Source organism: Diplodia corticola (genome assembly GCF_001883845.1).
Source record: "Diplodia corticola strain CBS 112549 chromosome Unknown scaffold3, whole genome shotgun sequence".
In the NCBI taxonomy this organism is placed as follows: domain Eukaryota; kingdom Fungi; phylum Ascomycota; class Dothideomycetes; order Botryosphaeriales; family Botryosphaeriaceae; genus Diplodia; species Diplodia corticola.
The window spans coordinates 350,501-364,691 of NW_017971482.1; the positions used below are offsets into that span (position 1 = coordinate 350,501).

Here is a 14,191-nt window from a genome sequence, read left to right on the forward strand (position 1 = left end):
GTCATCGGATTCTGGGCGGCGCTGCGCCGATGAAAACCTCCAATCGGTCCCTGCGCCTGCTACACCTCCGCGTCGCAGCTGCTTGAACCCAGCAACCACACCAAACACCCCCGTCTTTTTCCATCTCCCCTCTCTCCCCTCTCGCATACCTCACCATGCAGGCTTTCCGCCGTCCCGTCCAAGCGGCCTTGTCCGCCGCCGGCCGCAGGCAGGCCTACTCGACCGCCTCGCCCTATGCCTCCACCAACGTCAACCTCCGCGTCAACAAGGACACCAAGGTTCTGTTCCAGGGCTTCACTGGCAGGCAGGGAACGTACGTTGGCTCCCTTTCGCCGTGCATCAATGCGACGCTAATTCGCCCGCAGCTTCCACGCGCAGCAGGCCATCGAGTACGGTATGCAGCTCCCGCCGCGAGTCGCGCAAGCAACACGTTGATAGCAGAAATCAAGGCACGAACGTCGTCGGCGGCACCAACCCCAAGAAGGCCGGCACCGAGCACCTGGGCAAGCCCGTCTTCGCCAGCGTTGAGGAGGCCCGCAAGGCCACGGGCGCCGATGCCTCGGCCATCTTCGTTCCCCCGCCGCTTGCTGCCGCCAGTATCGAGGAGGCCATCGCCGCCGAGGTTCCCCTTGTCGTGACCATCACCGAGGGTATCCCCCAGCACGACATGGTCCGCATCACCGACATGCTCAAGACCCAGAACAAGACCCGCATGCTGGGCCCCAACTGTCCCGGTATCATTGCTCCGGTAATTCATCCCCCACCTCTAGCTTGGGGGTACGCGTATCTGATAGCTGGAGCAGGAACAATGCAAGATCGGTATCATGCCCGGTTTCATCCACAAGCGCGGCCGCGTTGGTATCGTCTCCCGTTCGGGCACCCTGACCTACGAGGCCGTCAACCAGACGACCCAGACCGGTCTCGGCCAGTCCCTCGTCGTCGGCATTGGCGGTGACCCCTTCTCCGGCACCAGCTTCATTGACTGCCTTGACATCTTCCTGAAGGACGAGGAGACGGACGGTATCATCATGATCGGTGAGATCGGCGGTAGCGCGGAGGAGGATGCTGCGGACTTCCTCAAGGCCAACAACACGTCCAACAAGCCCGTTGTCAGCTTCATCGCTGGTATCTCTGCGCCCCCCGGCAGGCGCATGGGTCACGCCGGTATGCTCATCCACTCTTGAGCTCCATTTGCATGTTTACTGATGAAACCCAGGTGCTATCGTCAGCGGCGGCAAGGGTGACGCCAACTCCAAGATCACGGCTCTTGAGGCTGCTGGTGTCATTGTTGAGCGGAGTCCGGCTGCTCTCGGCAAGTCTCTGCACGCCGAGTTCGTCAGGCGCGACCTGATATAGACTTCAGCGGACGGGATGGAAAAAGAAAGGTGGGGCGGGGACATGAGTTGATATTTGTTTAATGCCGGATCAGAGCTTGGAATTTCTAGCGGATGTACCTGCATCATCTCCGGCGGCGATTTTGCTCGCTGTTGTACAGTTATTTTAGATTGGCGGCAACACGGCGGTTCTGGCACTTATAACCCGAATACCCGCGGACGGGAACTACGAATTGGCTGAGATGAAGGCGACGGCGTTGGGTGTATGCTGAAGCTTGAGCTGGAACGGCGGCTGGGCGGGCGGGTGCAAATGTGGGATCCGCGGTGATCCCTGCTCCCGCTCCGCCCCGGATTATTGTAATCACCATCACCCCTCGATCGTTCCTCCTACCCAACATCCCTTCATCCTTGCTCCGTTTCTTTCGCCGCGGTCCGTGAAAATGTGCGTCGCCCTCTTCGTCGCCGCGCGCAATCGCGCCTATAGCTAATTTCCCCTGGCCCTTCTCCGCAGGCTCTCCGGCATTCTCATCTTCAACCAAAAGGGCGAGAACCTCATCTTCCGCGCCTTTCGCAACGACTGCCGCCCGCGCCTCGCCGATGTCTTCCGCATCCAGGTGATCAGCAATGCGCAAGTGCGCTCGCCCATCCTGACGCTCGGCTCGACGACCTTCAGCCATGTGAAACACGAGAACATCTACATTGTCGCCGTCACCAAGAGCAATGCCAACGCCGCCCTCGTTTTCGAGTTCCTGTACCGCCTGGTCGGCTTGGGCAAGGCCTATTTCGGCAAGTTTGACGAGGAGGCCGTCAAGAACAACTTTGTGCTGGTCTACGAGCTGCTGGATGGTATGCTGGAACCCCAAACATGTACCCCGCTGGTCGAGCTCACCAGCGGCGGCGTGATGAAGCGGGGCTAACAAGGAGAGCAGAAATCCTCGACTTCGGATACCCGCAGAACACCGAGACGGAGACGCTGAAGATGTACATCACGACCGAGGGCGTCAAGTCGGAGCGGGCAATGGTACGCGCGATGTGGAGATGCATGCTGGAACGCTCGGCTGACAACAGCTTGACAGGAGGACTCATCCAAGATCACGATGCAGGCCACGGGAGCGCTCTCCTGGAGACGGGCCGACATCAAATACCGCAAGAACGAAGCTTTCGTAGACGTTATCGAGGACGTCAACCTGCTCATGTCGGCCACGGGCACCGTCCTACGCGCCGACGTCAACGGGCAGATCGTCATGCGCGCCTACCTCTCGGGCACGCCGGAATGCAAGTTCGGGCTGAACGACCGCCTGACCCTGGGCGAGGACAGCCTCTCGGCGCCGTCGGGCAACCGGGCGGGCACCAAGGCGACGCGGGCGGCCGCGGGCTCCGTCACGCTCGAGGACTGCCAATTCCACCAGTGCGTGAAGCTGGGCAAGTTCGACACGGACCGCATCATCAGCTTCGTGCCGCCCGACGGCGAGTTCGAGCTGATGCGCTACCGCGCGACGGAGAACGTCAACCTGCCCTTCAAGGTGCACGCCATCGTCAACGAGGTCGGCAAGACCAAGGTCGAGTACAGCATCGCCATCCGCGCCAACTACGGCTCCAAGCTCTTCGCCACCAACGTCGTCGTCCGCATCCCGACCCCGCTCAACACCGCCAGCATCTCCTCCCGCACCAGCCAGGGCAAGGCCAAGTACGAGCCCGAGCACAACAACATCGTCTGGAAGATCCCCCGCTTCACCGGCCAGAGCGAATACGTGCTCAGCGCTGAGGCCACCCTCACCAGCATGACCAACCAGAAGGCCTGGAGCAGGCCCCCGCTCAGCCTCAACTTCTCCCTGCTCATGTTCACCAGCTCCGGCTTGCTCGTCCGCTACCTCAAGGTCTTCGAGAAGAGCAATTACAGCAGCGTCAAGTGGGTCCGGTACATGACGCGCGCCGGAAATTACGAGATCAGATTCTAGACACGAGAGCGGCTCAGACCAAGCAAGCTGATGGACATGTAAAGAGGCGGCGATCGTACATAACGTCCGGGAAAGGGGGGGAGGGGAGGGGAATGCTGGGCTGGTCTTGGCGTTTGGGAAGGTGGAGCCTGGTGCCTATGCTCGCTTTTTATGTTGTTTGCAACGGTCGGGATGATATCACAAGAACCCTCCAGGCTTGCATTGGGTTGGTGTTTCTGTTTCCTTTTCTGGGCCTTTGTTTCTTTCTTCTCCCACATCCAGTTTACACGTTTCTTATCTTGACGCAGGTTTTCGTGCGGTGCCTTCGTTCTACGGAACGAGGCGGTGACATTTGGAAGCTAGTATGAACGAAGTTAATAATTAACGGTCAAGGAATGATCCTTAAAAGGTGGGCGTAGTGTGAAGTCTCACGGTACTTTCATCCTTCACCTCTCGCACATGCCTCGAGGTCTTAGCAATTTCTCTCCTATTCGAACACTTTCGTATGACTTTGCCTGCTGAAAGAACCACCCTCCCAGAGAGAATTATTTTCCTCTAAGACAATTACGCCTGCCACCGATCCTCCCATCTTCAAGCCAAAAACAAAAAGAGGAACAGATTTCCGATCTGCGCCAAAAATAGAGTCTCGAAACCAACCCAAGCTAACGAAACATTCAAGCCAAAAAAAAACTAAACGACTATCGTGTTTTAAGATGGTCCTGCAGAAAAGGAACGCCAGAATTTCCAAAGATCCATCCATCCATCCTCTCTCGCTCATCCACCTTGGAGGCAGCGTGAAAGTCGTCGAGAGACGAGGAGAGCGATATGGAAATGTTGGTTGCTGTATAAGATCGTGTCTGTTTTCCTCTTTCCCCACCCCCCCCTTTAGCAAAAATGACCGCATGTTGGCCATTAAAAAGGGTTTGGAATGCAGGTGTGTTGTGTTGTCATAACGCGCCTCTGCCTCTGTCTAGGGCTGCCACCACCCTTTTCATCCCCCGTTCCGATCATTTCGTGACCATCCTCCCCATAAAAAATCAAAGGCTTCCCCCTCGCCCCTGCATTGCTGAATTCTCATGGCCTATCTCTCTCTCTCCCTGCATATCGGCTGTCGACGTACGACGGCGAAAGTCGAGTATACCGGGCGGAAATCCGAGTGATACGGAGTGGTGTTTCTACGAGAGCGCGATGGCGCCGCGCCTGCTCTCGCGCACGTGCAGGAATGCTTGACCAGCGCAGAATATCAAGAAAACCTGTAGGGAAACGATCAGTCCCTGACGTCGGCTTCTCCCGCAATCTGTTTGTAGCATGTGTGGATTCGGATTGGAGATGGGAGAAAGAGGGTGATACGTACACCGTAGACGGCGACGGCTCCGAACACGGCGCCCGCGACGGCCTTGCCGTCTTCCGGGTCTTCGGTGGAACCCATCATGATGTGGTTGTTGGACTAAGAGATCAGGATGTTAGCTTTGCCTTTTCATCTCATGTGTGATTGGGCAGAATGGGGCGAGGTGGAGAATGTTTCCGCAAGGCTGGAGTGGGATGGGTGAAAGCGTGGGCAATGTTGCGATGCGGAGGCAATGCCGCGCAGCGTGGTAGCGAAAGCACGCTGTCAGCTCCGTGACGGACTGCTCTGCGCTGCTCCACGCCATCGACAGCACTGGGACTATTGCGCTGCCGCTTAACACAGCATGTCTTTCTCCTCCTGATGGTTGTCATGCCGATGGAGCTGAGAGTCCGGGCTTGCATTCGATGCACTCCGGTGTTCGAGGAAGCTAGTGCCAGGCACATGACGACAGGTCCATGTCAGAACGCACCTTAAACAACGATCCGATAACGGAGAGAATGACGATGGCGAAGACGGACACGACGATGCTGTTCGATCAAAACCCCCATCAAGAGTCAGCCTAATCCGGTGTTCATAGCTTCCCAGCCAAGACCACAGCGGCGCTTGTACTGTCTCACCCGCAGCTGGGCGATGACGAGGCGCGGCGTACCATGTCCATGCGTTGAGGGCGGAGACGACAGGCTTCATGATGTAGGCTGTGGATGATGATGCCTTTCGTCAAAGGTGGGTTGCTGGCTGGAGCTTTCGCTTTCGGCGAGGTCGGCTGCGGTCGCGGAGGAGACGGCGGCGGCAGCGGGTCGTTGCTGCAATGGGCGGCAGGCGGGTGGTCGGGCAGTGCGACGGGCGAGTACTCGACGGCTGTTGCGCGGAAGCAGAAGGCCGTTGATGTGAATGACGCGGGCGGAGGCGGGTCAGAGGTTATGTGACGACGGGGTTGCTGGGAGGTTGAAGTTGGTTGATGAGGCGGCCTGCTTTCTTGGCGGCGGCGGGCTGCGACGCAACGCAATCCTTCGAGCTTCTGGCCGCCCGCGCGCGCTCGGTGGTGACGATATTCCGCCCGGACGCCCTCGACGGGATTGAAGGGGCCTATGACACGGCCTGCTGACCGCGGGGTGCTACGCAGACTCCCGTGCGGTGTTTTGACCTCACTTCGGGAATTGAAGTGTTCGTCATGTTGCATATTTAATGAGATGATGCCAACCATGCAGGCCTCCGTCAAGTCACTGACAGCCTTCACGAAATGAATGCAATGACAGCTTTCGGGCCATTCATTCTGGCATGAGACTCTACTGTCGACCACCCGAGCTGTGCAACGCTTTCGGGGCTCTGCGACTTTACCAATAGCCGCAATTTCTACCAGACCTGGTATTCTATTTTTGGATATCCCAATTCGTAACCGATCCACGTACCTTTTGTCTCCTGACTTTTGTGTTTATGATCATGTCCACGTTCCTACAGCACGTATTCGTCTCACTTTACCTAGTGGCGCGTTTATTTCTTCAGTGCGCGACCCGCAATGTCCTTGCGGTACTGCATGCCTTCGAAGTGGATGGCCTCAACTCCTTTGTAGGCCTTCTGAACAGCCTCCTCAAGCGTGGGCGCCCATGCTGTCGATGCAATGACACGACCGCCAGAGGTCTGCAGCACACCGTCCTTCAGTGTGGTACCAGCGTGGAAGTGAACGGTATCTGCAGCAAGTTAGCCCATGGCGGAATCTACCCGCATAAGATCACCCACCATTCGGAACAGGGTCGAGCTTCATCTCGATGCCCTTCTTGTACGAGCCAGGATAGCCACCGGCAGCCAAGACGACAGTAGCAGCACTCTTCTCGCCCACCTTGAGGTCAAAGCTACCCAGCTTGCCGTCAGTGCAGGCCAGCATGAGCTCAGCAAGATCGCTGTCCATCAATGGCAGCAGGGACTGGGTTTCGGGGTCACCGAAGCGGACATTGTACTCCAGTACTTTAGGGCCGTTCTTAGTCATCATAAGGCCGGTGAACAGGCAGCCAACCATGGGGTAGCCTACAACGGTGGTTGTCAGCCACTTGCAACTTGGAGCAAGCGTTGCATATCAACAAAGAACATACCCTCGGCCTTCATGCCGTCAGCGGTGGGCTGCAAAACCTCCTTGTGAATCCTGTCCACGACGTCCTTGGGTGCGATGCGCGTAGGAGAGTATGTGCCCATGCCGCCAGTGTTGGGGCCCTGATCGCCGTCAAAGATACGCTTGTGGTCCTGAGCCGGAGGCAGGCTCTGGGTGGTGGTGCCGTCACAGAAGGTCAGGATACTGAGCTCATCACCCTCGAGGAACTCCTCGATGACGACCTCATCGCCAGCAGAGCCAAACTCGCGATCCAACATGATATCCTTTAGCGCCTGGTGTGCCTCCTCCTTGGTGGTGGGAATGATGACGCCCTTGCCGGCAGCGAGACCAGAAGCCTTGATGACGACGGGGTGCGAGATGCTGTCAAGGTAGGCGCGGGCGGCGTCGTGGGAGGTGAAGTTCTTGAAGGCGGCGGTGGGGATGTTGTGGCGGTCCATGAAGTCCTTGGAGAAGGTCTTGCTACCCTCCATGCGGGCAGCAGCACCGGAGGGACCGAAGCACTTGATCTGGGGAGCATCCTTGTTGAAGACATCGACAATGCCATCGACAAGCGGTGCCTCAGGGCCGGGGATGAGAAGGGTCACGTTGTTCTCGAGGGCGAACTTGACGAGGCCGGGGTAGTCGTCGGCCTTGACGGACTCGACGTTCTGTGTCTTGGTGAGGAGGGCGGTACCACCGTTGCCGGGAGCGACGAAGATGCGGTCGACGCGGGGCGATTGAGAGAGCTTCCAGGCGAGGGCATGCTCTCTGCCGCCATTTCCAACGAGAAGGACACGGACGTCGGCCATTGTGGAGTCTGGGGGTTCGTGTTGATGCTTGGTTCTCGGTCTGCCCCGCGGCGGCGGGCTTGAAATTTTGGTGGAGCAGGGCCGATTGCGGGGCATGTCTGGGAACTTTTCCGTAGGGCTGAGCGCCCGCCGCGCGACGCTGACTCCCCCTCGAACCACCGCAGCCTTCGCCCACAAACCACAAAAAGCCTTCCCCTCAGTCCCGAGGACGCGGTATCCAGCGAGCCATCCGCAGCCATGGCGTGCGTTATCAAGGTGCCCTGCTCGTCCGCCAACATTGGCCCCGGCTTCGACGTCATCGGCCTCGCCCTCTCCGTTTACCTCGAGCTGCACGTCAAGCCCGATCCCTCCGCCGAGCAGCTCAACTCGCTTGCCTGTCGCATCACCTATGAAGGCCAAGGCGAGGAGGAGGTCAGCCTCGACCCCGATGTCAACCTCGTCACCCGCGTCGCCCTCTATGTCCTCAAGTGCCACGGCCAGCGCAAGTTCCCCGGCACCCACGTACACATCAAGAACCCAATTCCCCTGGGTAGAGGCTTGGGAAGCAGCGGTGCCGCAGTGGTAGGACTCGCCTGAAATACGCGACCTTGCTGCGAGCTGTGGCCAGCCTGAATCTGGCGAGCGCAAGAGGAAGCCACATCCAGACGGCTACATCGTACGATCAGCGCTGCGCACGCCAGAGTTCAGCTGGTCACCGGCGGCAAGGCAACTGCACACATTGTACCGGCTGATACGTGTCTAGGTTTCTGGCGTGAATCTCGCAAATGAGGTTGGAAACCTGGGGCTGTCCAAGGCCCGGATGCTGGACTACTGTCTCATGATCGAAAGACACCCTGACAACGTCGCCGCCGCTCTGTATGGTGGTTTCGTCGGTACCTACCTGAACGAGCTGGACCCTGCCGATATGGCTCGCAAGGAGATTCCGCTGGCTGAGGTGCTGCCCGAGCCCGCCGGTGGTGTCGATACCGGCCTCCAGCCTCCGTACCCGCCACTCAACATTGGTCATTACAAGAAGTTCAAGTGGGCCAAGGAGATCAAGTGCATCACCATCATCCCTCAATTTGAGGTCTCGACTGCCAAGGCAAGAGGTGTTCTGCCCAACCAGTACAGCCGTGCCGACATGGTCTTCAACCTGCAGAGAATAGCTCTCCTAACCACCGCGCTGGGCGAATCTCCCCCCGATCCTGACATGATTTATGAGGGCATGCAGGACAAGGTCCACCAGCCCTACCGCAAGACTCTGATCCCTGGTCTTACTGAGATCCTCCAATCCGTCACTCCCAAGTCGCACCCCGGTCTGCTTGGTATCTGCCTGTCTGGTGCTGGTCCTACCATCCTTGCATTGGCCACGCACAACTTTGAGGGCATCGCCAACCACCTCATCGAGGAATTCAAGAAGGAGAACATCACTTGCATCTGGAAGCTCCTTGAGCCCGCAGAGGATGGAACCACTGTCACCCGGGGAACGCCTGCCCCACAAGAGGCCATGACCTATGCTTCTGCTGGTGTGAGCATCGATGCCGGGAACGAGCTTGTCCAGCGCATCAAGGCCTCGGTCAAGTCGACACGTAGGGCAGGTGCCGATGCTGACATCGGTGGTTTCGGCGGCACTTTCGACCTTGCTGCTGCTGGTTACAAGGAAGCACCCATTCTTGTCGGAGCCATTGATGGCATTGGCACCAAGGTCAAGATTGCTTTCGAGATGGGCAAGCACGACACCGTTGGTATCGACCTCGTTGCTATGAACGTCAACGACCTTGTGGTCCAGGGTGCCGAGCCGCTCATGTTCCTCGACTACTACGCGTGCAGCAAGCTGGATGTGGATTCCGCCGCCGCCTTCGTCCACGGTGTTGCCGAGGGCTGCAAGCAGTCCAACTGCACCCTCGTCGGCGGCGAGACGGCCGAGATGCCCGGCCTCTACTCGGCGGGCGAGTACGACGCCGGCGGTGCCGCCATCGGCGCCCTGGCCCGCAACCAACCCATCCTCCCCAACACGGCGTCCATGGCCGAGGGCGACGTCCTCATCGGCCTCGCCTCCAGCGGCCCGCACTCCAACGGCTTCTCGCTCATCCGCAAGATCGTCGACCGTGCCGGCCTCTCCTTCCACTCGCCCGCACCCTGGAGCGAGTCGGGCGAGCCCGTCGGCGTGGCGCTCCTCACGCCCACCCGCATCTACGTCCGCCCGCTCCTGGCCGCGGCGCGGCAGGGCCTGCTCAAGGGCATGGCGCACATCACGGGCGGCGGCCTGCTCGAGAACATCCCGCGCATGCTGCCGCCGCACCTCCAGGCCGTCGTCGACGCCGCCACCTACCCCGTCCCGCCCGTCTTCCGCTGGCTGAAGCAGGCCGGCGGCGTCGAGGACCGGGAGTTCTCGCGGGCGTTCAACACCGGTCTCGGCATGGTGTGCGTCGTCGACAAGAGCAAGGTGGCCGAGGCGACCAAGACGTTGGAGGCGGCTGGCGAGAAGGTGTTCGTGGTCGGCGAGCTGGTGAAGAGGGCCGAGGGTCAGGAGGGCTGCGAGGTTAGGAACATGTCGGCTTGGAACTAAAAAAGTTGGAGAACAAAAAATTAGGTTTGAGTATGTGCGATGATTTGTTCAGTGGTTTCCGGTCTTCTGGTTTCTCCAGAGTATGGCATGAGTAAGTCGGAAAATGATAGATCGTGAGGAATTGATTAGCTTAGGCAAAGCTAGAAAAGGGTAGACAAAAGAGCATGTTATTTTTTTTTTCCTTTTTTCTTAAATTTGCTGATCTACCGGGTATGCATGATTTAGGAGCTTGCAATGCAATTAAACCTGTCACTTTCCATTTTTACTCGAACCATGATCGTCAGCATGCTCGGTAGGTTTGGCTAATGAAATTTTTACATCCGTCTTCCATTAGAGATGACTTATATCCCATTCCTTTCGCTGGTAGGCATTTCCGTAAAAAAATGGGAGGATGTCTGTTGCAGACCAAAATTTTAACTATATGTAATAAAACTTTTGTTGACCATAATATCGAAGCAATAGTCTTCACGACTGCGTTGGTGGTTTAGTGGTAAAATTCATCGTTGCCATAACGAACATCAGTTCGCTTGTGAATCTCGATGAGCCCCGGGTTCGATTCCCGGCCGACGCATTTCTTTTGCTTTTTGACCATCTGTTTTGCCATCTGGAATGTTTTGGATGGGTTGCCGCACGATCGAAGTGTGGGGGGAGATGTTGTGCGAAAGTGGTTTGTGGTTGGCGTCGTGTGAATGGCACGTCACTGTTTCCCTATATCGCCCCATCCCTGCAGCAAGCGTGCCACGACGGACATTGTCGCAACAGCAAACGCTGTGCTTTTGCCATTTCTTCAACTATCGAGTTTCTGTACCACGGCGAGTGACACGAGGACTTGCTTGTGCCTCTAAACTTTTATTATGCAGAATATACTGACTTCGCTTACGGACGCAGTCATGCAGAGGCCATCGGCAAGTTCATCCAGGCACTGGGTTCAGAGCTCACGTCTTCTGCCACGTGCCGCATCGTCGTCTTGTCTTCCGAAAGAACGAAACCGTCAAGGCACGGCAAGGCATGTTGCTGATCAATCAGACGTATCAATGCAAAAACAGCTCGCTATCAGATATTAAGTAAAAACTACTTTCCTTTCTTTTTTCCCTCCCCCACCCTGAATTCGCCTTTTATACCACCAACCTTCCCTCTAGCATCGTCCGTCCTCCCAGTAAAAAAAAAAAAAAAAACACCCCCCCTTTCTCTCTCACTCTCACTCTCTCCCTCTCCCTCTACGCAATACTATCCGACAGAAACCCCTCGAAATACTCATCCATCCACTCCACAGCCTCCAGCCCGCACTCCCTGCCCCCATCCGGCCACACCCGCACCGCGCCCACGTACCCGTCCGGCCGCACGATGGCCATGGCCGTCTCCTCCCCGCGCAGCCCGCCCAGCCACTTGTCGACGCAGCCGCGGCGCCGCGTGTCGGCCTCGGGCACGTCGTCGAGGTAGACGGTCCACGGCGAGTCCCGGAGCGCCTGCGGCAAGTCCGCCAACAACAAGTCGACGGCATCGAGGCGGGAGCGGGCGCGCGGCGCTGCGGGTGCATCGACATCGACGCCGACATCGACGCCGACGACGAGCGCCCAGGTCAGCAGGCACGACGACGCGGTGTAGCGGGCGGGGCAGACGCAGCCGTCGTGCGGGGCGGCGGCGGGCGGCTGGATGGTGTAGCTGGCGTCGGTGGCGGCGCTCATGCGGCCGGTGAAGGAGTGGTGGGGCGAGGTGCCGGCGCGGCAGACGGTGGCGAGGAAGCCGTTGGCCGCCGCCGGCGATTCCGATGCCGCTGCCGCTGTACTACTGCTACTCTTCTGCCCCGGCCGCAGCAGCGCGCTCGGCGACGCGACGAAGAAGTAGATGCGGAACTGGCCGAGCGGCGGGATGTCGAGCTGCACGTCGACAGGGGCGCCGTCGGCGAGGCGCGTGGCTTTGGCCGGCGGCGGGAGGCATCCTGGGCGGAGATCACCGCGGGGAAGGGTGGTGGTGGGGTCGGGGCGGTTGAGCACGTTGGGGTCGTACTCGGCCCCGGCGCCTGAGATGAAGCGCGTGTAGGCGGTGAAGTTGGTGGCGAGGGCGTCCCAGTCGCCCGTGGTGAAGGTGCGGGCGTGGGCGTGGTCGAAGTGGATGAGGTCTTGGGCGACCTTGCGGCGCTCGGCTTCGTACGTCTCGAGGAGGCAGGGCTTGGCCAGCTTGCGGACGGCGAGGTTGAGTTTCCAGGCGAGGTTCCATGCGTCGTGCATCGAAGTGTTCCTGGGGCGTGGGAGGTCAGTGCTGAGGTCGGGGAGAGTCAGGCGTTATGGGAGCATGAGTTCCCGTTATACCTACATCCCCTGCGCGGCCTTGGGCGAGTGCGTGTGAGCGGCCTGTGCGGCAGCTAGTGAGCGCGATTTTTTCCTTTGTTTCGCACAGCATGCGGGTCACTTACGTCTCCACAGATGAACACCCGCCTCCTCTGATCTGCAAACTTGGTGGAGACTCTCTGACCGACGACATACCTCCCGAACCATTCTGCAGGTATTGTTAGTTTGGTGAGTTATATGTAGCGTCCGTATAAATGATGAACATACCGACGGTCTTCCATCGGAGGTGGAAAGGGTACATAATTTCTTTGGCTCTTTGCATGACAAGCTCCTGGGAAAGCTCGTCCCTGGATGTGCCCCCTCTCAAGTCGGGTTTTAATTCAACATAGACCCGAGTCATGTTCCGCTCGCGCGGCATCATCATGACCGAGCCAGCGTCTTCGGAATGAATCAGGGCCTTGGACCACAGGTCAGGAAAGTCCGTCTCAATTTCGCCATCCAGTATGCCCCAGACCGAGTCGGACGAAGCTCCTATGAACTGGGCGCCAATCGACTTCCGTATCGCAGAACGCCCGCCATCGCATCCGACGAGGTAGCTGGCACACGTGGACCACGGATACTGATTGTCAGCGAGGTAGGTGATTTTGAGTGGACATGTTTTCCCCGAGTATTCATAATCCATTAGCGTTGTATCCCTTCGGACTTCAACGTTACGCTCTTTCAGATCGTTGATGAAGACGTCTTCGATGATACCTTGATGGACAAGAAGGAGATAGGGATCCAAGAGGTCAGCAGTGTCCGGTGGGTAATGTATGGCTCGCCCATATCTCTGCATCTTCTCCTTGGTGGGGGATTTCTTTCTCGACAATTAGCATTGTTTTTACTTGGCATACACATGAACAAACGCAACCAATCGGCTGGGAAAAAATAAAACCGGACGATGTATCCTGTACAGGGGAAAGATTGAGAATACCCAAAAGCATATGTCATAGACCTTCACGCCCTTGCGCAGGAGACCGTCAGCCAACCGCATTTGACGTAAAGTCTCGAGAGTCTTGGGCTGAAGACCGTCTGCTCTGCCAACCAAGGTCTGGTGTTTTCTGTTGTCGACTATATTGACCTTTATCCCGAAGCGAGCAAGGTTGTCCCTGATTGGATGTCAACTCTCAGCGTCTTGATCTTGGTAGGATGAAATCTGACGCTAGCATGAGGCCTGCCGGGCCAGCTCCTGCAATGGCGACATCGCAAGTGTACAGGGTGCGGCTGAAGTTTGGCATATCAGAAAGTGAAGCATTACTGCTGCTCTCGAATCAGCTCTCTGTCGCGGTCTTACTCGACCATGATTGGACGGAACCTCGAATGTGCGCTGCGCTTGACCAGGCCGGAAAATTGCAGAGGCATATGTGGGCGAGAAAGTGAGTTATGGATAAACTACGCTGAACGAGAGACGATAGGAAGCAATCATTCTTTATGTTGTTTTCCCTTTTCGACAGGGCAGTGCATGTTGGGTGTCGGCTTGGGCACGGGGGATCACTTGTGGGATGACAGCCGCGCCACCTCTGTCGATCATTTCCAGATGTTCGGGTGGTGCCGACTCAGGGTCACGTCGACGCCGTATTGTCGCGCGAAAAGACCCTGTTGACGACATGCGGCGACCGTTGAGAGCTTAAGACAGGGCCCACATAGTTTAAGGCGACAGGGCGGACGCTAGGTAGCACCAATCCGGGCAATTTTCAGGCTCCGACCGTTTCCGCGGCCGTATGGTTCCGGCGTCGAGAATGTTCCTTGGAGATTCGCTTCCTGGGATCTTGGATTGCCGACATGGCTTGTGTGCTCGCTTGCGC

At 57.8% G+C, this 14,191-nt stretch overlaps 5 protein-coding genes across 5 annotated transcripts; 2 read left to right on the forward strand and 3 right to left on the reverse strand.

The window, feature by feature from the left end:
* Positions 1-155: 155 nt before the first annotated feature.
* On the forward strand, positions 156-3,292 carry BKCO1_3000124 (ap-2 complex subunit mu-1; the record flags this gene model as incomplete). Its single annotated transcript, XM_020274013.1, has 8 exons — positions 156-313; positions 366-394; positions 450-748; positions 804-1,164; positions 1,217-1,331; positions 1,846-2,180; positions 2,264-2,355; positions 2,411-3,292. The coding sequence occupies 8 exons, from the start codon at positions 156-158 to the stop codon at positions 3,290-3,292; spliced, it is 2,271 nt and encodes a 756-aa protein (XP_020134668.1).
* Positions 3,293-4,538: 1,246 nt separating this feature from the next.
* Positions 4,539-5,306, reverse strand: BKCO1_3000125 (uncharacterized protein; the record flags this gene model as incomplete). Its single annotated transcript, XM_020274014.1, has 4 exons — positions 4,539-4,568; positions 4,626-4,718; positions 5,089-5,146; positions 5,269-5,306. The coding sequence occupies 4 exons, from the start codon at positions 5,304-5,306 to the stop codon at positions 4,539-4,541; spliced, it is 219 nt and encodes a 72-aa protein (XP_020134667.1).
* Positions 5,307-6,110: 804 nt separating this feature from the next.
* On the reverse strand, positions 6,111-7,511 carry BKCO1_3000126 (bifunctional purine biosynthetic protein; the record flags this gene model as incomplete). Its single annotated transcript, XM_020274015.1, has 3 exons — positions 6,111-6,307; positions 6,357-6,641; positions 6,707-7,511. 3 exons carry the CDS (start codon positions 7,509-7,511, stop codon positions 6,111-6,113), a joined length of 1,287 nt encoding a protein of 428 aa, XP_020134666.1.
* A 237-nt stretch (positions 7,512-7,748) lies between these two features.
* BKCO1_3000127 (homoserine kinase) lies at positions 7,749-10,059 on the forward strand (the record flags this gene model as incomplete). Its single annotated transcript, XM_020274016.1, has 2 exons — positions 7,749-8,072; positions 8,254-10,059. 2 exons carry the CDS (start codon positions 7,749-7,751, stop codon positions 10,057-10,059), a joined length of 2,130 nt encoding a protein of 709 aa, XP_020134665.1.
* Positions 10,060-11,276: 1,217 nt separating this feature from the next.
* BKCO1_3000128 (fad binding domain-containing protein) lies at positions 11,277-13,748 on the reverse strand (the record flags this gene model as incomplete). The annotated part of the gene is made up of 7 exons (XM_020274017.1): positions 11,277-12,297; positions 12,373-12,410; positions 12,473-12,555; positions 12,615-13,203; positions 13,321-13,495; positions 13,548-13,610; positions 13,681-13,748. 7 exons carry the CDS (start codon positions 13,746-13,748, stop codon positions 11,277-11,279), a joined length of 2,037 nt encoding a protein of 678 aa, XP_020134674.1.
* Between the last annotated feature and the right edge of the window lie 443 nt (positions 13,749-14,191).